The sequence below is a fragment of the Callithrix jacchus genome, chromosome 5 (genome assembly GCF_049354715.1).
Source record: "Callithrix jacchus isolate 240 chromosome 5, calJac240_pri, whole genome shotgun sequence".
In the NCBI taxonomy this organism is placed as follows: Eukaryota; Metazoa; Chordata; class Mammalia; order Primates; family Cebidae; genus Callithrix; species Callithrix jacchus.
The window spans coordinates 82292966-82318988 of NC_133506.1; the positions used below are offsets into that span (position 1 = coordinate 82292966).

Consider the following 26023-nt stretch of genomic DNA (forward strand, 5'->3'; position numbering starts at 1 on the left):
ATAAGATTCCCCTGATAGATCCCCTAGAAAGCCCACTTATTTGTTTAATCAATTAAGGCAGCATTTAGTTTCCTGGAAATTTTTATAATGCATGCAGGGGCAGAAGCTGTATTCATGTAGTATAAGAGTAGCATAGCAGCATACAAAACTCATGACCATGGCAGAATCACTAATTGACCACAATACTCTTTCCAAACAAGCCTGGACGCAGTCTCAGAATGCTTATCAATTGGCTCCAAGCAGCCACACCACTAAATTTGAATTGGCATGTAAATGAAAATATAACTTGTAGTTATAAGCTCTCAGCTCCTTTTAAGTCTTTGGATCATTTTTAAGCTTTTGTGAGCACAAGCATCCTGAGATAAAGACCAATTCCTAGAATTTTAAGTTTACTAGAATTGGCATTATTTGGGATTGTTCTGCCAGTATTCATATGTCTGATAGGTATCTGGTATGCATTCATCATGAACTTATCGTGTTGTAAATATACAATTTTAATAACTTCTCAAAACCCCCAGCTCCTATAGTAACTGCTCAAGAGAAATGAGATAGTGTGGAAGAGGTTAATAGCCAGACAGAGAAGATGGTGGGGAAAAATGGGTTCCACGTGGAAGAGGGGGGAAGCAGACGGGGCAAGATACAGAGAACACGACATCCGCAGGGAGCAGAAGATCTGCCAATAATTGCAATCTAGGCTGTAACAGGGAAGGGAAGGACACCAGGTTTATTGCTCCAGGCTTCACAGGCACCTACCTGGGATGCTTGAAGGCCATCAGGCAGCGCTCATACTTCCCCGCCATGCTCCAGGCCATGACCAGGCCATCAGCACTTCCCGAGAGGAGATGCCACTGGTCAAAGAACAGACACTTCACAGCTCCCTCATGGCCACTGAGAGTCTGCAAGAAAAGATGCCACTGTCCTCAACTCAGACTGTGACTCCTCCAAGAACCAAAGCTGAGGCTTCTGCAGACAAATCCCAAAGTCAAACCCCACCAATCTGTGACTGCCATTCATTCACCCAGTAGGTACCTGAGCTAATCTTGCTTTTGCTCCAAGAAGGCCAATGGAGTCCATTCCATGCCTTCCTCTCTTTAGAGCTCTCTTTCTCTCTGGTTAAGGAGGAATAGGATCAGGGAGGGGCCTTGCTCCTGGTGGGTCTGAGTTTGGGGCAGCCACTACCTTCTTGGAGCACCAGAGAGGGTCAGAAATCACTGTCCTTTGCTGTCAGAAGGATGAAGGTAAGGGTGCCATCCCAGCTCCTTGCCAGAACCCAGAGTGCACATGAGCCATCCCTGTGCCAGCAATTGATGGACTGGCCATAGTGACAAGATTGGTGGGAAAATTCCACAGGCCAAGCCAGCCACTTTTCACTATGATCCTGTGTTCCTGGTAAAAAACATATCAACACCACCCGCTAAGGCCAGAGGTTCAGATACGGCAAGAATATGTGTTGTGACCATCCAGTCACTTTCAAGACCATCAGTGTTCTCTCTTCATTAGAGAGCAAGGAGAAAAAAACTTATCTGTTCATCCCCCAGTGTTTTCTTCTTAGGGAAAAAGAAAATGTTTTGTTCATCCCCTCACCCCACGCCAGAATCAGAGTGCAATGCTCTTGAGGAGAAAAAAGCACTTCACCTGCACTGCTGTTAGAAGACCCTGAGCCCATATCTCATGCTAAGTTAGAATGCAGCCTTCCTCCACCAACCCCATGATACTGTGGGTTATGATGTGGGTGGTGGAGCCCCTACCCTCCACGGACTCTGAATGCTACACTTTGGGGCCCTCCCCTTTAGAGCTTCAGGACCTTCCTTCTTAATGGCTATCCTCAGTTGCTCTAGGATGACCTGGGGAGCTAGGTAAGGGGAGCCCACCCACCTCCTCCCCTGTGCCCTTTCCCCCAAGGCAGCCCACTGTCCCCTCACCTTTACCAACTGGCCCATAGCAATGTGCCACACTTTTACCACCCCTCGCTCACACGCGCTCACAATGTAGGTGTCGTTGATCCTGGTGGCCAAGATGGGGTCTTTGTGTCTAAACGTCTTCAGGCACTTCCCTGTGTCTACATCCCACACTGAACAGGAGGGAGAAAGAGGAAGAAATGGGAGGGGGGAAACGGAAGAAAAGGAAAGGTTACACTGGAGTACTGCTTCCCATCACAGAACTGAAGACTCACCGAGCCCAACAAATCAGACCCTAGAAGGCCTTCCCCTGGCCTAGCACTTCCACAGGGCATGCTCACCAACAGCTCATGTACCCACAGCACAGAGCACCCTGACTACAGGTGGCTGAGGAGCCCACAGTACAGAAGACCTTGGCTATGGCCCTGGAACTTAGCCTTGAGGCCCAAGTGCTAGACAGCTCATCTCCAATCAGCTGAAAATATACTTGAAACATGCTTGCTATTGAGTAGATTTCATGGCATACATGAAAATCACGGCATACAGTTTGAGTAGGAGCAGGTAAAGTAATTAAAAAAAAAAAAAAGAAAATCATGGCATATGTTTAGTGTTGTCATGTTTTGCAGATGCTGTCTTCCTGACTCACACCTTCTGTCCCCAAAAGAAAAGAAAGTTGTCTGCTCTCACATTTTTAAATACTTCTGAATCTGACTTTTGGGTTTTATGGAGAAATGGTCATGGCTAGGGGTGGGCCTACTGCTGCTTCAACACAGACTGTGTTAAAACAACTGCCTGGCATCTTCTAGGTGCTGAGTGGGGAAAAGAGTGGGTAGGTGGGTAGGAGAACAGGGCTAAAAGGAAGAAGTCGAAAGTGAGCTCTATGAATTCAGGAATGAAATCATTAAAGTCTCCTTCAAAGGTGCTCCCCTAAAGCACCTTCTTCCTCAGGCAACAGAACAAGTGGCCTGAGACAAAATATAATAATAACCAGAGTTGACACTTACATAGCACTAACAGTAAGCCAGCGACCACTCAACGTGCATGACATGCATTAGCTCATCTTCACAAGACAGGTACTATTACTATTCCCCACTACATAGATGAGGAAACTGAGGCAGAGAGAAGTTAGATTGCCTGCTCAAGTCATGCAGGTGGTGAGTGGCAGAGCCAGGATTTGAACCTAGGGAGTCTGGATCCAGAGGCCATGTGCTTAACCATTCTGCTAGGTTAACCCTAGCTATGTGAGTATGCATGCTTTCTTTCACTTATATTTTAGGTATATATCTTGGCCCACTTATAAAAGTACCAGTGGGGCTCTCAGGAGGATTAAATGATATATGTTAAGCATCTGTCACATATTAGTACTCAGTAAGTGGCAGCTATTGTTGTTCATGTATTTATTATATTCCCCACTATATATTCATGTATCTGCTTCCATTAGGAGACTATGAGCCCTTTGAAGAAATGAAAAGTTGTATCTAAAGGGCTACATCCTATTCTTTATTTCTTCTCAGCATCTAGCTCAGTGTGTAGCTTATTGTAGGCATTCTACAAATAGTTGTTGAATGGATGGATTAACAGATAGGTGGAAGGAAAAAAGGATGGATGGATGGATGATAAAGAATAAATGACTGCCTACAGAAATGAGCAAAACAAAGCATTTGGGGTTGGGGGAAACTTCTCAGAAAATTGAAGGCATTTCTCTCTCACCTTTTACCTGGCAATCTCTTGCTCCAGATACAAGCCTGTTCTTACATAAATCCATGCAAGTGATAGTCCCCTGGTGACCACTGAAGATTCGTGTGCAAGCCCCACTTCTCAGATCCCAGTATCTGCAGGAATCAGGCCAAAAGAACATTTGTGAGAGTTCCTGAGGGCCCAGAGGATCATATTGCGTAGAACCCCTGTAGACAAGAAGGCAGTTGGGAGGCAGCAGGCTCTCATGGTTCAGCTTAGAGTCAGGGGCCTGGATTTGAATCCCAGCTGCAGCACCTATTTGGTGTAACTTTGAGGAAGTTAATTTCTGTGTAAGTTTCCTTTCCTCATTGATAAAATGGAAATAATAATAATAATAGTCACATCGTAGGGTTGTTGTGAAGAATTAAATGGACAAATACAGTGATTGTCAGTCAATCATGGGTAACATCTACCTCCAGGGACCATCTGGAAATGTCTGTACATATTTTTGGTCACAAGCAGACAAGGAGGTGCCACTGGCATCTAGTGCACAGAATCCAGGGATGCTGTTAAACATCCTACTTTGCATAGGGCAGACCCCACAGTAAAGAAATTCCCAGCCCCAGATGGCAATAGTGCCAAGGTTAAGAAACCCTGCCCCAGTGGAGGTAACGATGGAATAGTGACTACCATGTACAAAATGGTTGATCGATGTCAGGTGGTTTTTAGGTAAAAGCGTGTCGAATGACCACCAGGCTTAGAATCCATGGCACTGATTCAATGGTATGGCTAATCTTCAAATAAGAGCAACAGAATCCTTTACCAATCACTTAGATCCAAAATATTTATGTACATATAAAGCATATCTAAGAGATAGATGGGAACAAAGACAAATTATCCTGTTTTTTAATAAGAAAATTTGCCCAAGGTCTCTCAACTACCACTGATACTTCCGATTCAGCTAGGCTGCGTTTGAAACAGGACAAAGCAGAATGCTGAGAGAGTGGGCTCTGGAGCAGGCTGCCTGAAGTCCATTCCCAGGCCCATCACTTTCTGGCTGTGTGATCCTAGGCAAGTTACTGAACCACCACGTACCTCAGATTCTTCTTCTGTAAACTGGGGATAACAATTATACTTACTTCATAGAATTATTGTGTGTCTTGGCACATAAAAATGATTAATAAATATGTCTTTGGGGTTTTTTTGGGATATGTTCAGCTTTTTTTTTTTCTAATATTTCCAAGGGTCTTGCAGCCTTACCAATGCCTCACCAGCTTCTCAGAGCCCACAATACAGCCGCAGTGCATTGAATGATGTCCCTGCGCTCTGTAAAAAAGCATGTTTTGAATTTCTGTTTCTAGCACTATGGTGGTATACGTCTTCAGGTTGGTTTTTTAAATTTATATAAAAAACGGTATTTGATAAATACTTTTAGAAAAATAGGGATACAAGGAACTTTCCAGACTTAGTGAAAGGTATAAACCAAAGTCATAACAGTAAGTAATATGCTCAGTGGAGAAACGGTAGATGTATTCCCTTCCAGAAGGGAAACAAGATGAAGATGCCCACTCTCACTGCTACAGCCCACTGTGGCACTGGAAGGCCTGGGCAAAGTGAGAAGGAAAGAAAAACAAAAAGTGGTATAGGCATTAGAAAAGGAGATAATACATTGTCATTATTTGCAGTTGAAGAGATCATCTACATAGAAAAACCAATTCGACATATATGCTCTTCGAACTAATAAGAGAGTTTGGCAAGGATGCCAGACACAAGATCAATTTACAAAAATCAACTGCATTTCTCTATGCCAGCAAAAACTAATTTGCCTGAACCCAGGAGGCGGAGGTTGCGGTGAGCCAAGATCGCGCCATTGCACTCCAGCCTGGGTAACAAGAGCGAAACTCTGTCTAAAAAAAAAAAAAAAACTAATCTGAAAATATAAGCAAAGTAAGATACCATTCACAATAGTAATAAAATTATAACATTTACAGGCATTAAGTAAAAATATACAAGACTTTTATAAAGAAAACTTTCCGTCTCTAAGAAAGAACAAAGATGATCTAATTGAGTGTATTTACCAAACTAATCTATAAATTCAATGCAACCCCAATAAAAAGTCGTTAGGTTTTACTGAAAGTGGATAAACTTACTCCAAAAACTCAAAATGTATATCCCATAGCCGTTACATTAAAAAAGAAAAGTGAAAAGGAGAATTTCCCTCCCCATCACATTTTAAAACATTCTCCAAATGCATAGCTAAAAAAAAAAACTTTTCAAGGAGGGGGATTTTGATGAAAAACAGAAAAACAGACAATGGACTAGACCAGGGAGGTCAGGGACATTCTCATGCACATATGGGAAATTTCCATGTGATAGAGATGGCACCACAGATCAGTGGAGGAAGTGGCAGATTATATGGTAGTTGCTGTAGGGGAGAAACTGCTCACTTCATTTAAGTATGAATAAATGAAACAAAACCCTACCTAACACCACATACAAGCTTGAATTGGAAATAGATTAAAAAACTGAATGCAAAAGATAAAACTGTAATGTTGATAGAAGAAAATGTCAGAAACTATCTCTGTGACTTGGAAGAGGGAAGAATCACACAAGTCAGGGGGGAAAAAACCCTGATAAACTGATGCTTTATTACACTTATATTGAGAACTTTTGTTCAACAAAATTCAGGTAGACACAATGAACAAAGTTAATAGATAGTCCTGGCAAGACGGAATTCTCCGGCAGACGGCCTTTGGACATGTTAAGCCAGCATCTGCACTGCTGGCCCTCCTGGGTCTCCAGCCTGACAGCCCATGCTGCAGATTTTGGACTTGCCAGCCTCCTTGATCACACAAGTCAATACTTTATAATACATCTCCTTTGTATATACACATTCTGTTGGTTCTGTTTCTCTGGAGACCCTGACTAATACACATGTGAAAAGGTGTTCAACTTCATTAGTAATCAGGAAAGTTAAAATTTAAACCCCAATAAAACACAGTGGGTTTAACACCCATCAGATTGACAAAACTGTTAGACTGACAATATTAAGTGTTGGTGAGAATATATAAGAGAGATATTCTCATACACTGCCAATGGGAATGCAAATTAATACAAGCACATTGGAAAACAGTTTAGTACTCCTTCCTAGAAATTCCCATACAGCCGGTCGCAGTGGCACATGCCTGTAATCCCAGCACTTTGGGAGGCCAAGGCAGGCAGATCACATGAAGTTGGGAGTTTGAAATCAGCCTGACCAACATGGAGAAACCCTGTCTCTACTAAAAATGCAAAAACTTAGCTGGGCATGGTGGCGCTTGCCTGTAATCCCAGCTACTCGGGAGGCTGAGGCAGGAGAATTGCCTGAACCCAGGAGGCGGAGTTTGCGGTGAGCCGAGATCACGCCATTGCACTCCAGCTTAGGCAACAAGAGCGAAACTCCGTCTGAATGAAAAAAAAAAAAGAAATTCCCATACTAAGACTATCCCTTTTAAAACCTCCTGCACATGGGCATGAGGGAACATATCCGAGATCCGTCTCTGGCAGCATTCTTTGAAATAATTAAAAACAGGCTGGGCGTGGTGGCTCATGCCTGTAATCCCAGCACTTTGGGAGGCCGAGGCGGGTGGATCATGAGGTACATGGTGAAACTCTGTCTCTACTAAAAATGCAAAAACTTAGCTGGGCCTGGTGGCGCTTGCCTGTAATCCCAGCTACTCAGGAGGCTGAGGCAGGAGAATTGCCTGAACCCAAGGAGGCGGAGGTTGCGGTGAGCCGAGATCGCGCCATTGCACCCCAGCCTGGGTAACAAGAGCCGCGAAACTCCGTCTCAACAAAAAAAGAAACGAAAAGAAAAGAAATAATTAAAAACTAGAAACAATGCAAATGTCCACCAACAGACAAATAAATAAATGAGTAATAATACATTTATCCAATTTAATACTGTATCTCAGTCCAAGTAAGTTAATTACTGCCATCTACGTCATACAGGTGACTCTGAAAAACATAGTTCTATGTAAGAATGAAGTACCGACAAATTTTTTAAATGATTCATTTTATGTTGAGTTCAAAAACAGGCGAAAGTAATTAATACTCTTGGAGATATGTAAGAAGGAAGCAAAAATGATAATGAAATGCAAGAAAATAATTAGTATAAAATCAGGATAACATTACCTCTGGTTGGCAGGAAGAAGCAAGAAGAGAAGAGCACATTGAAAGGATTGGGGAATGGTGATATCTTATTTTCTGGCCTGAGTGATGGATGCACGAGTGTTTTTTATATTGTTTAAAAATGTACATACATATACATTTTTAAAACACTATTTTGCATCTATACTCTTGTCTCATACTCATAAGAATCCATGTTCCCCTGAATCTGTAAGAACAAATGTAAGTTATTTCTTCATCTAAGAATGCTAATAAAGAAAATTTTTCCGATTCACAGTCATCAATTAGAAAATACATCTGATAACTGTTATAAATCTATCTTATTCAAATTTTAAGCAATATATATGTTCCTGACTTTTTCCTGGCCAAAAAAAAAAAAAAAAAAAAGCTGAAGTTTCTAGAAGTCAGTATCTTCTAGGATAACTGTTAAATATAAAAAGAAAAAGAGCTGTGGGCCCTCTAGGCCCTAGGTGGGATGGGGATCATGATGCCTTTGGACTCCTCACCTGATACTTAGGTCATAGCTCCCGCTTAGGAGAAAGTTTTCCTCCTCACACAGGAAGAGGGCGCGGACACTCCCAGCATGGCCTCGGAACTCAATGGGTATCGCTTTTACTTGTATGATATCCAGAAGATGGATCTTTCGATTAGATGACACAGCTATCAGATCTCCCCCGGAGTAGTGGATGACTCTGTTTTGATCCCACCTGAGTGCCAGGAGAAAAGGATTATCCATGAAAGAAGAGTCAGTGTCCATCCTGGGACTGACTTAGCCCCATGACTTTTGCCTGCAGCAATGGTATAAAGGAAAATTCAGGGCCTTTCAGCAAGGGAGGCAACAGAAGGCCAGGCTGAGAATTAACAGGCCGTGAGGGATCCCCACTCTCATATGATGACAAAAATCCATTTCTGTTCAATTTAAAACCTAAAGACACAAGGCAATTTTTTTAAATTCTGCAAATGTATGCTAAATCCCCAAGAGAAAGAATGAAGTCTGTGGCATTGCCCAAATGTCATTGATCATGGAAACCTTTTTTCTTGGAAAACATCAGAGGAACACAGTTGGGAAGCCCTGTGCAAACAGTATTTCTTTTCTTTTTTCTTTTCCCTTAATATTCAGTGAGCATATATTAGGTTCAAAGTCCTGTGCTAGTAGATACCACAGGAAATACAAAGAATTATCAGATAAGGACCTTACTTACAATGAGCTTATTGTCCCATAAAACTAGGTGAGTTGAATTAATTAGCTGGGTATGGTGGTCTATGCCTGTAATCCTAGCTACTCAGGAGGCTGAGGCAGAAGAATCACTTGAATCTGGGAGGTGGAGGTTGCAGTGAGCTGAGATGGCACCATTGCACCCCAGCCTGAGAAACAAGAGTAAAACTCCATCTCAAAAAAAGAAAAGGAAGGGGACAGTATTTGTTTATTTTTGGTCTTGCTCTGCAAGTGAGCCACTGTGCCCTTCCTTTTATTTTTGGTCTTGCTCTGCATTCACTGTAACTTCCAACTCTTGGCTTCAAGCTATCCTCCTACCTAAGCCTCCCTCCCAAAGTTCTCGGAGTACAGGCATGAGCCACGGCATCCAACCTGGGAACACTATTATTAATGACACTAGGACTGCAGAGTAGAGAGGGATTGTTCCAATAAACAGGGATATATCATCACTCTAAATATGAGGAGCTTGGAGACCAGCCTGGCCAGGAGAACAAAACCCCATCTCTGCAAAAAAATTCAGAAATTAGCCAGGCACAGTGGCATGTGCCTATAGTCCCAGCTACTTGGGAGGCTGAGGCAGGAGGATTGCTTGAGCCCAGGAGGTGGAGGTTACAATGAGCCAAGATTGCGCCACTGCACTCCCAGCCTGGACAACGGAATGAGGTTCACTCTGAAAAAAGAAATACGGAGAGTATGGTGATAACTGTTCTTTAAAAAAATAAATATATATATATATGTATACATACATATATTTTTATGTATATACATGTACATATGTGTATGTGTGCATATATCCGTATATATGTACACACACATATATAAGGAGCAATTCTGGATATTTTTGCCCTCATTCCATTTGTCGTACCTAGAGTTCAACTAGTCACCATCTCTTCTAAAGAGCAGTTATCACCATACCATCCATAAAAACTCAGCTTTGCCTTTCCACTATCTTATTTGCTCTGTCTTCCCCATACTGACTGTTCTATTGTCAAGATGCAATTTGTTAATAAGATTCATGGCCAAAAATAAGTAGAGGTGGATTTCACAAAACCTTGTGAATATAAAGTAAAGAATCCTAGGCCTAAAATATGACAGAAAGTTGATTTTTAAAGAACCTTCTCTCGGCATATTGCAATAATGTGAGAGTATCCAATTGTTATAAATATGATTGTCATATTTACCATGGGAAGATATCTATATAGTACCTTGCTGGATTGGGTTACAGAAAGATATGTAATGGGCCAGATGCAGTGGCTCACGCCTGTAATCCTAGCACTTTGGGAGGCCAAAGTGGGCATATCACGAGGTCAGGAGTTCAAGACCAGCCTAGCCAACATAGCAAAACCCTGTCTCTATTAAAAATACAAAAAAATTGCTGGGCATAGTGGCACACGCCTATAATCCCAGCTACTTGGGAGGCTGAGGCAGGAGAATTGCCTGAACCTGGGAGGTGAAGGTTGCAGTGAGCCGAGATCACGCCACTGCACTCTAGCCTGGATGACAGAGCAAGACTCTGTCTCAAAAAAAAATGTGTAATATAATCCCACTTCTACTTAAAATATGTGCTATATATATGCAAATAAAAGAATTCTAGAAGGATAGACATCAATATTAATGGTGGTTATCACCAGGTGATTATAAAAAGGCAAAACTTTGCCTTTCTCTATACACTTTCTGGTATTTGAAAGATTTTTTTTTCAATAAGCATATATTATTTCTAAAATTAATATAACAAAACAAAGATATTTCAAAAAATAAAGATTTTATGTGCGACTTGTGCAAAAGGTTGTTGGTTAGCATACCCAAAAGTTATAAAGGGAAAGCGTCCTGTACCCACTGCCAAGAACAGTGCAAAATGAAGCACCTATTGTCTACGTGGGATCATGTGCAAGTTTGGGGATAGAGCTTGAGGTGAGGAGAGCCTGCCTTTCCACGCACACAAGGATCAGGGAAATCCCAAGTGCCAGTGGGGATAGCTCAAGCGTCCCTAGAGACCTAGATTCTGACCCCAGTACCTACCTGTCAGAGAGAATGCGGACATTGTAGGTCCCACAGAAAACATTTCTCTCCTCCATCAGGACCTGCTGTGTTTCCTGGTTCTGGTATGCAGTCCACAGGTTGTAGTCAGTCTAACAAGGGAATACTTGAAGTTAAAGCTCAGAGGCAACTTTAAATACCCACAGTCCCAGAGCCCCTAGGGTCTCCCTGGCAAGGGCACAGGGCTCACGGATTCTTCCTCTGAAGGCTGAGGTTGCTGCTCTGCAGAGAAGGGACTGGCCAGTGAGCAAGCACCAAAGTAAATAATGAGTTAGAAAGTGTCGGGTTAAGGGTCCTAATTCTTTTACCTCTTTGTGTTTACCATGTTCCCTGATTCCATGAACTATCAATGCTGAATTCCAAATGTTACCAATAATGCAACTGTTTCAAAAATGAGCTCACAAGGGGTATCCTCACAACTTAAGGTCACAGGTGCCCTTTGACCATTTTACAGAAGTCAGAAGGTCATATGTATGTTACATCTACCTGATAGTACAAAGCACACTCGAGGGAGTTTAAGCCATATGTGAAATTACTGCTACACAGGCTATGCATTTGCATTTTTTTAAGATGGAGTTTTGCTCTTGTCACCCGGTCTGGAATGCAACGGTGCGATCTCAGCTCACTGCAACCTCTGCCTCCTGGGTTCAAGCAATTCTCCTGCCTCAGACTCCCAAGTAGCTGGGATTACAGACACACACCAGCAAGCCTGGCTAATTTTTGTATTTTTAGTAGAGATGCGATTGCACCACATTGGCCAAGCTGGTCTCGAACTCCTGACCTCAGGTGATCTGCCCGACTTGACCTCCCAAAGTGCTGGGATTACAGGCAAGAGCCACTGCACCCAGCCTGTATTTGCATTTCAAAGTTTTCATATATCTTCAACCTTCATTTGCTCTTGGAGCTGCCTTACAAGGTAGATCACTTGCCCCACAAAATGTTCCCATTATTTTACAGAGAAGGTATCTGGGACTCAGGGAGAGGAAATCAATAGTATCAAGTCTTGACAGTGGCACTTTCATTTGCTTCCCAATCTTTATTTCCTTCCTACCTGCCTGCCTGCCTTCAATCTTCCTCCCTCCTTTGCTCTCTCCCTTGCTTCCTCTATCACACACCTTCTGAGCAGGTATGGCATGCCAGACATGCTAAATTTTGGCATAGATGACTGAATAGACTCTCAGTTCCATTTATCTTCCCTGCCATACTCTATCCTCAAATAGCAGGGAATAACAGTCCCATTAAACTAGCAGGGGAAAAAAAGCAGAATATACTTATCTTGAAGGCAAAGAGAACATATGCACCTGAAAGTCCTCCTGGGGGACATCTCCAAAGTCTCCTTCCAAACCTTAGTCTTCTGCAGCATGCCTTTAGACTCTTCCTCAGATGCCCTCTTTCCTCTGCTTGCTCTCCTTCTTAATCTTTAACCATGTATCAATGCCCATAAAAAAAAAGTCTCTGCCCAGAAGAATCTGCCAACCTGCCTCCCCTCCAGTGTCCAGGCAGCTTTCCACATCCTAGCCTGAATTAAATGAGGCTGCCCTGGATTCTCCCAACCCAGGTGGGAATTCCTTGGTCCTTGCTCATCTCCTAAGTTTTATGAGCCCCAGAAACCACATGGTGGAGTCATTGGGAGGGAAAAGACCTGAATTTAAATTCTAGCTCTGCCATTGCTCAGCTACGAGAACTTGGGCACACTTTCTCATACCACATCCCTCATTTCCCCATCCATAAATTAGGAGCAATGACATCTCCTTGTTCTCTGGTGAAATCAAGTAAATGCTGTATGCAGAGCTACAGGCATTGTGCCTGGCATACAGTTTACACTCATGCTATTACACACCACCCTGAGAAGCACTCAACTCCACCTTTTCCTAGGAGACTCCATAACTGCCTAGTCCTGCTACTTCGTGTGTACTCCATACTGCATCACCCGTTTCTCTCCCTTTTCTGTCTGTCCATTTTTTTTTTAATTTGAGACAGAGTCTCACTCTGTTGCCAAAGCTGAAGTGCAGTGATGTAATCTCTGCTCACTGCAACCTCCATCTCCCCAGTTTAAGTGATTCTCTTTCCTCAGCCCCCTGAGTAGCTGGGATTACAGGCATGCACAGCCACACCTGGCTAATTTTCTGTTTTTTTAGTAGAGACAGGGTTTTGTCATGTTGGCCAGGCTGGTCTTGAACTCCTGACCTCAGGTGTGAGTCACCACACCTGGTCCCTTTTCCTAAATTATACACGTAAGAATTAAAGAGAAGAGAAATACAAAGGGTGGCTCGACAGTCAACAGGTTTATTTCAAACCTGGGAGGGACTTCTAACCCAGTTAGTTCAGAAGCTGCACTCTCTTACAGACAAGAGTTTTTAAGGACTCAGGGTGGGAGAGTTTATCACAGGCTTGGACTGTTTCTGTGTCTCTTTGTTATGCTTATCTGGGAGGGAGAGTTATGTGTCTATCCCCATACATCTTCCTGCAGCTGCAGGCATACCCCCAAGTCTGCTTTCAGCTTCCCTATCTTAGTGCACCTGAAGGGAAAGGAATGTGCTTATTAAGGCCCACTCTTTTACCGGGGCCCAGTATACGAGGGTGAAATTTGGCAGTTACCCAAGAGACTTTCCCCCCACCTCCCTCTGTGCACAATCTGTCTTATCTGTATTTTACTGTCTGCTCTTTCTGGCTGCTTGTAGTTAGAAGAGAGGTGATTTCCTTGAAATGCATGAGGTTAGCAAGGGACCTGGAACTTCAAGTGGTGGTGTTTGCCAGAGATGACAGTTCTCCTGCTCTTGTCAATACATTCCATCACAGCCACACCATCCTCTGCTGCCCACATCACCTGCCTCCTCCTTTGTGTCACCTGCCTGGCCCCTACAGGTCATATGAACTAGATGCTTCTGTTTCTCAAATTCTAATTTAACACAGCTTCTTTATGGAAAGTGACAATCAAACCATCCCTCATAAACTAACCTTTTTGAGCCAACTGAACAGACTTCAAAATAGACTTTAAGCAGAGGAGAGGGGGCAGAAATCTAATGGCTTTAGGAATACCAACCATGCCTTGATAGACAAAGCATAGAGCTCGAAGGGTCTTCTGTTCACTCTTCATTATTGCCTAAGAACTAGTGGAGAGGGCTGCATTTAATTAACTCTCCCCTTCCAACCTAGAGCCAGAATGAACCTGGAAGTGAGGGATGAGGGAGCCAAATTCATCTAGGCCCTAGGCATTCGGAACCAGCCCTGGCCCTCCCCTCAGGTCCTCCTCAAATTCCCGAGCAACAGATGCTGGAGCGTCCAGAGGCATGGGAAACTGATGGGGTTGCTACTGGCCTCTGAACTCGCCACTCGATGACCTGGTGCCATGGACGGGGAACACGGCCATGGGCTTTGAAGTAAGGAAGAACCCTGAGAGGACAATCAAATCAATCTACCCATCCAACAGATGAGGAAAACAAGGCTTAAGAAGAGGAAGGGACTTGCAAGTCAGTAGCAACACAGAACTCTCGTCTTCCTTAGGGAGTGTTATCTGCCGTGATCCTCTGTCCTTACTCCAGGGCTGAGTCCGGACCTCAGCCTTCAATGGCCAGTTCCAATGAGACACTCACGGCTACTTGCCCCAGATGTCATTGGAACCCACCTTCGTTCTCAGCTTCCATTTCTGATGTTTCACATGCACGTGCTTCCCGTCATCTACCATTTTAGGAACTGGGATAGAAACTTTACTGGCGTAATTAGGATCAATTTCTCTTGTGTAGGACCCCTGGAAAATACCAGAAAAAAAAAAAAAACACAGAAAATAGCTACTGTTAGTTCTGATTCTGCAGGAGGAAGGGAAATCTAGTTCTTGGCAAAATCTGAAGGATAGGTAAGCCCTGGCTGTGGCAGGCAGGCCCAGTTCTGGCCGGTTCCCCCGTCACTGTGTGTAGACTGAATGGAGGAGAAAATAAGCATCAAATGCTGGCCGGGAGCACTGGCTCACGCCTGTAATCCCAGCACTTTGGGAGGCCGAGGCGGGTGGATCACAAGGTCAAGAAATCGAGACCATCCTGGTCAACATGGTGAAACCCCATCTCTATTAAAAATACAAAAAATTAGCTGGGCGTGGTGGCACATGCCTGTAATCCCGGCTACTCAGGAGGCTGAGGCAGGAGAATTGCCTGAACCCAGGAGGCGGAGGTTGCAGTGAGCCGAGATCGCGCCATTGCACTCCAGTCTGGATAACAAGAGTGAAACTCCGTCTCAAAAAAAAAAAAAGCATCAAATGCCACAGGGAGACCAGCAAAGATGGTCAGACTATCGCCGGCCTCACCATATCTGCTGTTTCTCATCCTCTGTCATCTCTCTCTGCTGGGGAAAAAAAAAAAAAAAAATCTAAGCTACCAAAATCCATGGTTTAGGGTGAGACTTCTGGCAAGAAACTGAGAAGTAAAAATGCTGGAGTAGATTGCCATTTGGGAAAATTGTATTTTAACTGAAGAAATACTTTGCGGCCTTATAAACATCTGTGTTCCACATGAAGCTGATGCAGAAACATAATTATGGCTTTCTTGCTGCGTAAGCTGTGATATAACTCCCTGGGGCTGGGGTTCTCTGCTTTGTGAGGTTTTGGAAAGGCTCTGCCTCTCTGCTCCTAAGCGGTCTCTATTCCTGTTGTCCTTGTGAGATGCACTGACAATGAGAGTACTCAGTTATCGACAGGAGTTTGGACCAAAAGGAAGGGACCCAGGAAGCCTAAAAGGCCACAAATGTAGAGCAGGAGGCCAGCTAAGGGTTCACTGAAAGGTTCGCAGTCAATCTCAACACAAAAATGAAGTTGTTCTCAGATATTCCCCCGTCAGACTTGCAGGAAGTACCTGCAAGAAGGCAATCTGGTTCTGAATGAAGCCGTGCGCCGACAATTCCACCTTAACCTGTTGAGCCAGTGCGGCCCAGTGCTGGCTCACAGAGGCACATTTGTTCAGGGTGTGTCTATCCAGCATTCCTGGAAAAAAGAAAAAAGATGGATTCAGAAACTCCAGAACTGGGCCAAGATGGGAGGTGTCTGAGAAATCCCCTCATACGGCCCAGCATACTTAGAATGTACTTGGAGAGGTGGATGGGCAGGTAACGGATAAAGTCTCGGTATTTGCTGAACCCAGAAGACAGGTCTCTGTTGTCATCCAGGTCAACCAACAGATTGCAGGGATCGAACCCTGGCTTGGTTAAGTCTCCTTTTTCAGAAAACAGCCTATTCATCTCGGAAATACACTGGAGTGAATGCCTCCACAGTCCCTCTAGAGTAAAGCCAGAGAAAGGTGCGTGGTTGAGTTGGCTCTGTAGAAACTCCAGGCCAAGAACAAGTCCTCACCAAAAGCTCTCCCACAAAATAAACCTCCTCAGAGTCTACCCTTAGGCCACTAGATTTTTGTCATCTCTTCTGCCACATGAGAATAGAACCTTTTGATCCAAATATACGTGTACTTTTCAGCACAAAGAGAAGTCTATAGTATCAGAGTCTGAAATGACATCGTGTCTGGAATTTTCTTAAAAATACTCCAATAAGAAAAAATTTAAATCAGTTTAAGAAAGCGGGAGGCTGGGCATGGTGGCTCACGCCTTTAATCCCAGCACTTTGGGAGGCCAAGACAGGCAGATCACCTGAGGTCAAGAGTTTGAGACCAACCTGACCAACATGGAGAAACCCCGTCTCTACTAAAAATATATAATTAGTCAGATGTGGTGGCACATGCCTGTAGTCCCAGCTAGTCAGGAGACTGAGGCAGGGGAATCACTTGAACCCAGGAGGTGGATGGAGGTTGCAGTGAGCCAAGATGGGCCATTGTACTCCAGCCTGGGCAACAAGAGTGAAACAAGAAAGAAAGAAAGAAAAGAGAGAGAGAGAGAGAGAGAGAGAGAGAGAGAGAGAGAGAGAGAGAGAGAGAGAGAGAAAGAAAGAAAGAAAGAAAGAAAGAAAGAAAGAAAGAAAGAAAGAAAGAAAGAGGAGAGAGGAGGGGGAGAGAGAGAGAGAGAGAGAGAGAGAGAGAGAAAGGAGGGAGGGAGGAAGAAAGGAAAGGAAAGGAAAGGAAAGGAAAGGAAAGGAAAGGAAAGGAAAGAAATAAAGAGGTTGAATGGAATGGAATAAAATTGGTAAAATGTTGATAACTGTTGAAACCAGTGCTATGTGGGTAGTTATCATACTGTTCTACATACTTAGGAAATTTGAAATTTTCCATATAAAGAATGTTTTAGAATCTGTGCTTTGTATTTCCTATAATATTGTGTCTTCCATGATATTTTGTATATATGTGTTGCTGCAGAACCCAGCTTAGGAGTACCATGAGGCTGAGAACCAAATTCCCCATTAATGTTTTCCCTCCTCAAGACTGAATCCAATACTGCAAAAATAGCCACTGATGGGTTTAATTCTAGAGCTGCCCACCATGCCTGAGTCCAGAGGCTAGATGATGGATTGTGGCCTGGAGCAGAGAAAGACTCCAAAGGAAACCACTGATAGTTTCCTTTCTGATCTCTGTGGTCAGATGTCTCAGCGGAAAGGTGAAGATACAGGTTTGGGCCATACTGGTCAGTTTTAATCCTTGCTCCTCCCCCTATCAGCTGTGAGAATTAGATAGGGAAGTAAAGAGCCCAACACATTGTAGGTGCTAAATGAGTGTGAGTGCCTCAAATCTGCCATCCCCCGATGCTATCATCCTGCCAGCCCCTTCAGTTCCACTGGGACTTCCCATTCTCATAATGGTTTCATATTGGCTTTCTTGCTTAAAGTGGACTTACCCGGGTTAGATGCTGCCCCAAGCAAGTGTTCATTTTCTAGGGCTTTGGACAAAGGAAAGGACGTGTGCTGAGTTTTGGTTCTCCAATAGACTTGTGAGGTCGCAGACTTGGAGCTGTGGTCTTTTTCCGGGGAAAAACACACATCTGTGATGTCCTGATTGAGCCCTGGAGAACAAAACAGCAAGGCAAGGTTGCTCTTGAAGCAGGTGTGTTGAGGAAAATGAGTTGGATAGAAACGGTTACGTTTTGTCTTCCTTCTTTTAAAAATGCACTGTACGGACCAGGGCTGTTATGTCTATTTTTATTTGGGGCCTCCAAACTTCTATGAAAAAATCTCAGAAAGCTTCCTGGTAGCTTTTCAGTCCACCTCCAATGTAAAATTTATTGAGCTGTATATACAAGGAGAGAGAGAAAGAGAGTTAGTGAGTCGAGGTCAGGAATTGCAACAGGGAAAGCTCTTTGGAAGCTCACGCTGAATTTTCTTCAATTATAGAAATAACCACCCTCAAGTCATATTAGAACATTTTACTTTTTTTTTGAGACCAAGTTTTGCTCTTATTGCCCAAGCTGTGCAATGGTGCGATCTTGGCTCACTGCAAGCTCCGCCTCCCTGAGGCAAGTGACTCTCCTGCCTCAGCCTCCCAAGTAGCTGGGACTACAGGTGCATACCACCATGCCCGGCCTATTTTTGTATTTTTAGTAGAGATGGGGTTTCACCTTGTAGGTTGGGCTGGTCTTGAACTCCTGACCTAATGGATCTGCCTGCCTTGGCCTCCCAAAGTGCTGGGATTACAAGTATAAGGCACTGCACGGGCCAGAACATTTAACTTTTAAGAGAGAATCTGCTCTAAGAAAAGAGATGGTTGCCACACCTGTAACAGGTCTTATAAAACTTCAGTATGGATAGCCCATTCCTATGGTGCGTGATGAAGCTCTTAAAAGAGCACCGTGGAGCACTGCATCTGTGCCTACAAGCCAGGTCCTCCATTGCTGGCAGCACTCCAGAGTGGAAGGGGCTCAGGAGGGGATCCTCCTTTAGATCCTATGTGGTGGGTGACCCAAGCAAAGTCATTCAGATGCCCTGGACTTTGCTCTCCGTCTGTAAAAATTAAGGAATCGGACTGGTTGATCTCTAATCTAACTTAAACTGTTTTTGATACCCTGGGATTCACTGTGTCTTCATTTTGTATTATCATTCTTTTATACCCCTGCCTGATGCACCAAATAAATCAAGTCACATACATTGTGATCTAATTGCATCCTAGGTCATCCACCTTTAAAATTCTTTTGGATTCCATTAGTCTACAAATATGACCACCTCTCAGGTCTCATTGGTGGCAGGAATTACACACCTTCAAGAGCTAAAACTCCAAAACTCCTCCATATGACCACCCCCTCCCAGCTTTGTCCCACTCCTGCCTAAACCCAAGCTTCCCCACACTGGACCTTCCACTCATGGACCCCACCAAAGTTCAAGTCTCTTACCTCCTAATACTGTGTGGATATTTGTCCCCTCCAAATCCCATGTTGAAATGTGAACCCCCAATGTTGGAGGTGAGGCCAGGGAGGCAGAACCCTCATGAATGGCTTAGTGCCCTTCCCACAGTGAGTTCTCACTCCATTAATGTAGTTCAAGCAAGAGCCGGCTATTTAAAAGAGCCTGCTGTTTAAAAGAGCCTGGCACCCCTCCCCCTCTCTTGCTTCTTCTCTTACCACATGATACACAATTCCCCTTGCATTCCACCGTGAGTGGAAGCTTCCTGAAGCCCTCACCAGAAAGAGATGCTAGTGACATGCTTCTGGTACAATCTGCAGAACTGCAAGCCAAATAAACCTCTTTTCCTTATAAATTACTTATACACTTCTTTTTATAAATTACTCAGCCTCAGGTATTCCTTTGTAGCAAAGCAAAACGGACACCAACCTAATGGTTTCCTTTAATTCCCTGAACTAGCTGGCCAAACACTTCCAGGATTCTCTAACACCCTAGGCTTGTGATTCTCAAAGAGAGATCCCCAGACCAGCAACATCATCACTAGCTGGAAACTCGTTAGTTAGAAATACAGAATCCCGAGGCCGGGCGCAGTGGCTCAAGCCTGTAATCCCAGCACTTTGGGAGGCCGAGGCAAGTGGATCACGAGGTCAAGAGATGGAGACCATCCTGGTCAACATGTGAAACTTCATCTCTACTAAAAATACAAAAAATTAGCTGGGCATGGTGGCGCATGCCTGTAATCCCAGCTACTCAGGAGGCTGAGGCAGGAGAATTGCCTGAACCCAGGAGGTGGAAGTTGCAGTGAACTGAGATCGCGCCATTGCACTCCAGCCTGGGTAACAAGAGCAAAACTCCGTCTCAAAAAAAAAAAAAAAAGGAAATACAGAATCCCAGGCCCACTTCAGACCTGCTGAGTCTGAAGTTCTGGGGGCGAAGCTTGTTTTAACAGGTCCTGCTGGAGATCCTGATACAAGCCACAGTTGCAAAACTACCACCCTAGACCTATTTGGCCCTTAAGCTATCTCCAGCCTTGGAGAAACTCTACTTCAAGGTTTGATGTCATGGATAAGCAAGGAACATAGTAGAGTGAATGAAACAAGAGCTCTGAGTTTTAACTTCTTGCCCTGGTTTTTGTAAAGGGCAGCTGAAGAGCAAAATAATTAATCAGCTTCCCCTTTATAATCCTCTCAAGCCCAGTCCAATCCCCAAAGCAGGAATGACACCAGCATTGAGGGGTCAGAGGCAGGGACCAGCCATTTCTGGGCCTATGAGATGCAGAAATCCATTATAAATGCTTGACGGTTAAAAGTTCTGCACTTCCTCCTGCATTTACCATTTTAAAGACGGGAGTTACATTCAGTCATTTCTCTTTTGATAAACGGGATCAGGTGTCAGGACAAGGTGTCAATTCAAGGAACCTGTGCTGCATTCTGTGCACTCCGTCTACCTAAGCTGTCTACAACTGCAGTTCCTTACAGATTTCTCAAGTCTGGCTTTCTGGTCTTTGGGGGCCCTCTGGTCTTGCCTGTGGCCTTGTTTACCTGAGATATTGTTCTGTTCTCTCAGAAACAGGACTCTGATCACGTGGGCAGCAGTGAGCAGTAATTTGGGGTTGCACATCTGCAGCAGTAAGAGAGTATAATTCGCCTTGGTCCAGTGGGTGCTGTTCACAAACCAGTACAAGAGCTCCTTCATCTTCTGTTCTACTGTTTTATCTGACATTTGGTTCAAGGAGGACTTAGCAACTTTCCCCTCCTTCTTGCTGAGATCGACCAGGGACCTGTTATAGATGAAATCCTTTCCCTGTGTGGTCTGAAGGATATTTTGGAAATAGTGTAACAAATATAAGCTATTTAACTGCTTCAGAATGCTAACTAGAAACCTCCTCTGAGACACGTCATTGATCCTGCAGAACCACTCTTTGGTAGAGAAGATCTTCCAGGCCAAGACACACGTCTCACACTTCTGGCATATAGAGTAGAAATCGTTTCCCTTCTCACAACGAAAATCGGGGGCATTCTTGAGCCTTGATTCCAGGTTTTCCATGATCCTGGGATAACCAGTTCATTTTAGCCCTGCCTACTTGCAAGGGCAACGCCACCAAACAATAGAGGAACGGAGGGAAACAAGTAAATACCCCACTTGTGCCTTTTCTATTATGAATGTCTCCCAGATCAAAAGTAAACGGCCGCCATGGAAAGCCTATCTCTCCCAGAAACTGCCAGTAGAAGTCTGGCTTTCTGTACAGACCTCCTTGGAAACATGGGTTTACCGTAAATCTCCTAAACCTGGCACTGCTTTATGTGGAGGCAGTTGCTGTATATTCTGAAAGAGCTGGTCATCTCATTTCTAGAAAAACAAGAATACCGTTAGTCAAATTTAAATAATATATGGACTATTAATGGTGTTGGGCTTTAGTTATTGTTGTTAATAATGGCTTCTGAATATTCATGAATATAAAATAAGATGCAAATTTTTATATCTGTTCAGTTACAAGGTGGCTATCCCAACGATGCTAAATATGTTTCTATTCATTTTCTTAAGTCATCATCAAAGTAAAACCAGAAACGTTTAATATAATTTATTTAACTGCTTCAGAATACTAACCAGAAATCTCACTGCAGTCAAAGTTCACAGGCAAAAAATATTGGGCAGCTTTCTTTGAAAGAATTTCAAAGTCATGCTGAGATAATTCTCCTACTTCAGGCAGGACTAGGTTCAAACATGGACTCTGGTACTTAGGAGCAATATGGTCTTGAGCAAGCAACCTGTCCTCTCTGAGCCTCAGTGTCTCCATCATAGTTATGCGGATGGGGAAGATAAAGATGGATACGAAAAGTGATAACTACCTTCTAGGATTGCATTACATATGAGATCAGTTGTTGACGCTACTGTTACCATTACTAAAGTATTACTACCCTAGATAAAACCAAAAGGTTTGCAATATTGTGTGCCTTTCTAATGCCCATGTCAGGAGACTAGGCACAACCAGAGAAAGGTAATGGGAGTCCATCGCTGGGGTTTGGTTGGTGATGGCAGTCACAGATTAGGGTCAGAATGCGGGATAGGAATCAGGTTAGGAATGAGATCAGTTCTCACAACTCTACCTCTTCTGTCTAAAGAACAATCTGGAGAAAAGGCGAGAGTAGATTAATATAAAATTAATCGGGAATGCCAGACAAAGGACGGTGACAAAGAGAAGGGAGGCCCAAAGCAGCCTCTTTGAATCTGTAAGGCGGGTCCATTATGCTCAGAAGTGCTGCAAACTAAAAGTAGCTCTTTTTTTTTCCTTAATTAACTTGTTTATTTATAATGACACATTATAAATAGCTTGTTTTTAAAGGTTTAAATAAATTTGGGTTTTAATCTATGAGGCTGACATTCCTCAAGCAAGCAGTTTCAACCACCCAACTCAGTCTTTATTCCACATTTCAGGGCCACAAACTTGGGAGTCAGATTGAGAGACTAAGTTTCATACATCAGTCATGGTATGACTGATCCCCTCTCCATCAACACTGCACACGCACTGTTCTCCTTAAACACCTGTGGACCATAGTGTGTTGTTGCCACACTCGGCACCTCCTTTTCTTAACAGCTTCTTGGAGAATATGACAAGGGGCTGCCTCCTGAGAACAGAGGGACAAGGGGTGCTCCAGAGCAACAGAGTGCGAGAGGGCAGCGCCTCACTGCCTTCCTCCCTGCCACCTGCTGGCCTGTACCTTTTAGAGGTTGGGCCATACACCGATTTTAGAGTTAAAAATGTGGCCTCCGCACAGGGCAGGACAGATGGGCTAGATGGGACAGACCAATGTGGGGACATGGCGCCAGTGGTACTTAGGCAGGTGGGCAAACAGGCCTCATCAGAGTGACTCACAGGAGTCCAGTGGGGAAGAGCACTTCGCAGAGGAATGCTTTAGGATGAGAGGGCCATCTGAGACCTCTCAAGTATTCAGGCTTTGAGCAGTCTGGAGGCTTCATGCCAGTACCCTACCTTTCCTTTCTGCCCTGTTTTATTCATGGGCAGGGGGTATCCTGATGAAACCCCCTCAGCACACAACCCTAAATCTCCACTTGCTTTTCCTGCCTTCCCACATGGTACGGAGAAGCTTGGAAGGTGCAGCCACTGCTGGGCTGGGTAGGGAACAATATGTCACACCCATCTAGCTCTGCTGTCGTACCTAACACTTCACCAGAGGACCTGAGCCTCTGCTGGCTGCACCCCAGCCCCTCTGCCTTCCCCAAGTGCCACCTGCCCTGGCCAGCCAGCAGGAATTCGGGAAAGCACGCAGGTTTCAGAGTAGGAAGGCAAGGAGCAGCTTCATATCCCTGGATAATTCACTTGACACTCTCAGCTTGCTCCTCTATCATAAAAGAGAGACCACAGTCCCACCTAGCTCATAGGTGGCTGTCAGGGTCAAATGAGTCGACTTTTACACCATGCAAAGAGCTAACAAGTATTATTAGTATCATTAGGGAGTCTGGGAAAAGCATGATGTCTCATCTGTCCCCTTCCCATCATGTGGTATTACACTTGCTGGCAAAGCCAAATTTTAAAAAGCTTTTGTTCATGAGAAACCAGTGCATGCACATATAAACACACCTTCTTTCAGGTAATTCAGGGTTACTACTTAAGTTATTAATGTGAGGGGAAGCATTTTCACCTAAAATGTCTGACCACTGCTATATTGACCCTTGGTCCTTGTGAAATGATCTGTTCTCTCTCTTCTTTTCCAGTACTTGACCTCCTTCCTTCTGGGAGATGGTGGGATTTTCCCAACAAGCTAGAACTAGAGATAAAACTAGGCATATTCCAGCAAAGCAGGCATGGCCAACACTCTACCTGAGCCACGTGCAGTCTGTGCCCTGCATGGACATACTGGGGGCATACAGACAGCAGACTGCCCTGCAAGGGCCTCCTCCCCAGCCACCAAGATGTCTAGTCACAAGTGCAGAGGGAGGGAGTCGGTGCTGAAACCTGAGGAAGCCAAGAGAAGCAGGAAATATATGCACCACCTTTCCTTCCACCTCCCACTTGATTTCTGCCACTGAAAATGTCTTTCATCATGCATGATCAGTGGATAAAGGTGAAAAGGGTGGGGGCTAACATTATTGCAGTTACACCCATGCATAATTTTTTTGTGTGTGACAGAGTCTCACACTGTCGCCCAGGCTGTAGTGCAATGGTGCAATTTCGGCTCACTACAGTCTCTGCCTCCTGGGTTCAAGCAATTCTCCTGCCTCAGCCTCCCGAGTAGCTGGGACTGCAGGCGTGCACCACCACATCCAGCTAATTTTTTTTGTATTTTTAGTAGAAATGGGGTTTCACCATGTTGGCCAGGATGGTCTCGATCTCCTGACCTCGTGATCAGTCCGCCTCGGCCTCCCAAAGTACTGAGATTACAGGCGTGAGCCACCACGCCCAGCCCACTCATACATAATTTGTATATAACTAAACCTAGAAGCTATTGACTGTCACAAGATTCTAGATTTGGTCCTAAACTCATTAATATACTTATAAACAAGGGTAAGACTTAAGAAAAAAGCACTGGTCGGGTGTTGTGGCTCACCCGCACCTGTAATCCCAGCACTTTGGGAGGCCAAGGCATGCAGATCATGAGGTCAGGAGATCGAGACCATCCTGGCCAACATGGTGAAACCCAGTATCTATTAAAAATACAAATATTAGCCAGGCATGGTGGCACACACCTGTAATCCCAGCTACTCAGGAGGCATATCTGACTTAGCATATCAAAGATCACTTGAACCCGGGGGGTGGAGGTTGCAGTGAGCCAAGATCATGCTACTGAACTCCAGCCTGGTGACAAAGCAAGACATCTTTAAAAAAAAAAAAAGAAGAAGAAGAAGAGGAAAGGGTTACCAATTGTGCAGGTGGCACTAAGCTAGGAAGGAGAGGGAATATACTGGATGAGGAATCATGAAGTGAAAGTTTCTCAGCATGAAGCAATCATGTAATGAAATTAAAGTAAAATCATTTTAAATCTCACACTGTATACATCCTTAGATACAAATATAGATACAAGTCATATTATTCCCAAGTAATATACTCTTGAGACAGGTCAATCACACTGATTGAAGAAAAAGAGATTTGCCTTGACAGAGGTCACAGGAACTGACTCAAAAGTTATATATCTGGTGAATCCCACCAGAGACTCAGGTTATAGCCTCAGAAACCCATTTAAAGACAGTTTGCCATTTGCTTGAAGGCTTGATGAACGCTTGTGATTAATCTTAGGAAGCTTATCTGTCAAAAGAAGATGAAATAATCAGGGGCAAAGGACTGAGAACCATAAAGGAAGGTGAGAAATTTAATATGAAAACAAGAACACCAGGGGTGTGGGGGTTACGTGAGTCCTTGAAGAACCATTCTTTGAATGAGAATTCAGACAAGTCCACATACTCCAGGTTACTTTAGAGAACAGGAGTAGGGCCCCTTCCCAGGGGTCACAGGGACTAAGACTCCATTAAGACATTTCTTTTAATCCTTGCTGTCCCAAAATAGAAAGCACTGCTGTGGGAGGTAGTGGGGCAGTGAGACAGTGAGTCAGTGCATGGCAGCATGGGCCGAGTCAGATGTTGTATGTGGATTTGCAAACTCAAAGATGTGGGTTTCAGATGCTCTATTTCTCTGCTATGCACATTATTCCCTTATATACAATGTCCATGATCTAATAAGGAAGGCAATATGATGTGGTGGTTAAAAGTCCAGTGTCATTCTACCCAGACTTGAATCTCAGCTCTGCCTCTCACTGACCA

At 44.0% G+C, this 26023-nt stretch overlaps 1 protein-coding gene across 5 annotated transcripts in view; it reads right to left on the reverse strand.

Moving 5' to 3' along the window:
• FBXW10 (F-box and WD repeat domain containing 10) overlaps positions 1-21483 on the reverse strand; it is a 35438-nt gene extending 13955 nt beyond the window's left edge. For 2 of the 5 annotated variants that reach the window (XM_054255890.2, XM_054255887.2), the window contains exons 1-10: positions 20791-21483; positions 17755-17919; positions 16056-16256; positions 15837-15964; positions 14621-14743; positions 10978-11087; positions 8249-8449; positions 3609-3730; positions 1986-2071; positions 754-896 (exon numbers count right to left, since the gene is read on the reverse strand). In XM_054255890.2, coding sequence (XP_054111865.1) covers positions 754-896; positions 1986-2071; positions 3609-3730; positions 8249-8449; positions 10978-11087; positions 14621-14743; positions 15837-15964; positions 16056-16256; positions 17755-17919; positions 20791-21295 — 1784 coding nt within the window. In that variant the 5' untranslated portion in view covers positions 21296-21483. Of the gene's footprint in view, positions 1-753; positions 897-1922; positions 2072-3608; positions 3731-8248; positions 8450-10977; positions 11088-14620; positions 14744-15836; positions 15965-16055; positions 16257-17754; positions 17920-20790 lie in introns of all 5 variants that reach the window. The other 3 variants (XM_054255888.2, XM_054255886.2, XM_054255889.2) reach the window with 2 other exon arrangements.
• Between the last annotated feature and the right edge of the window lie 4540 nt (positions 21484-26023).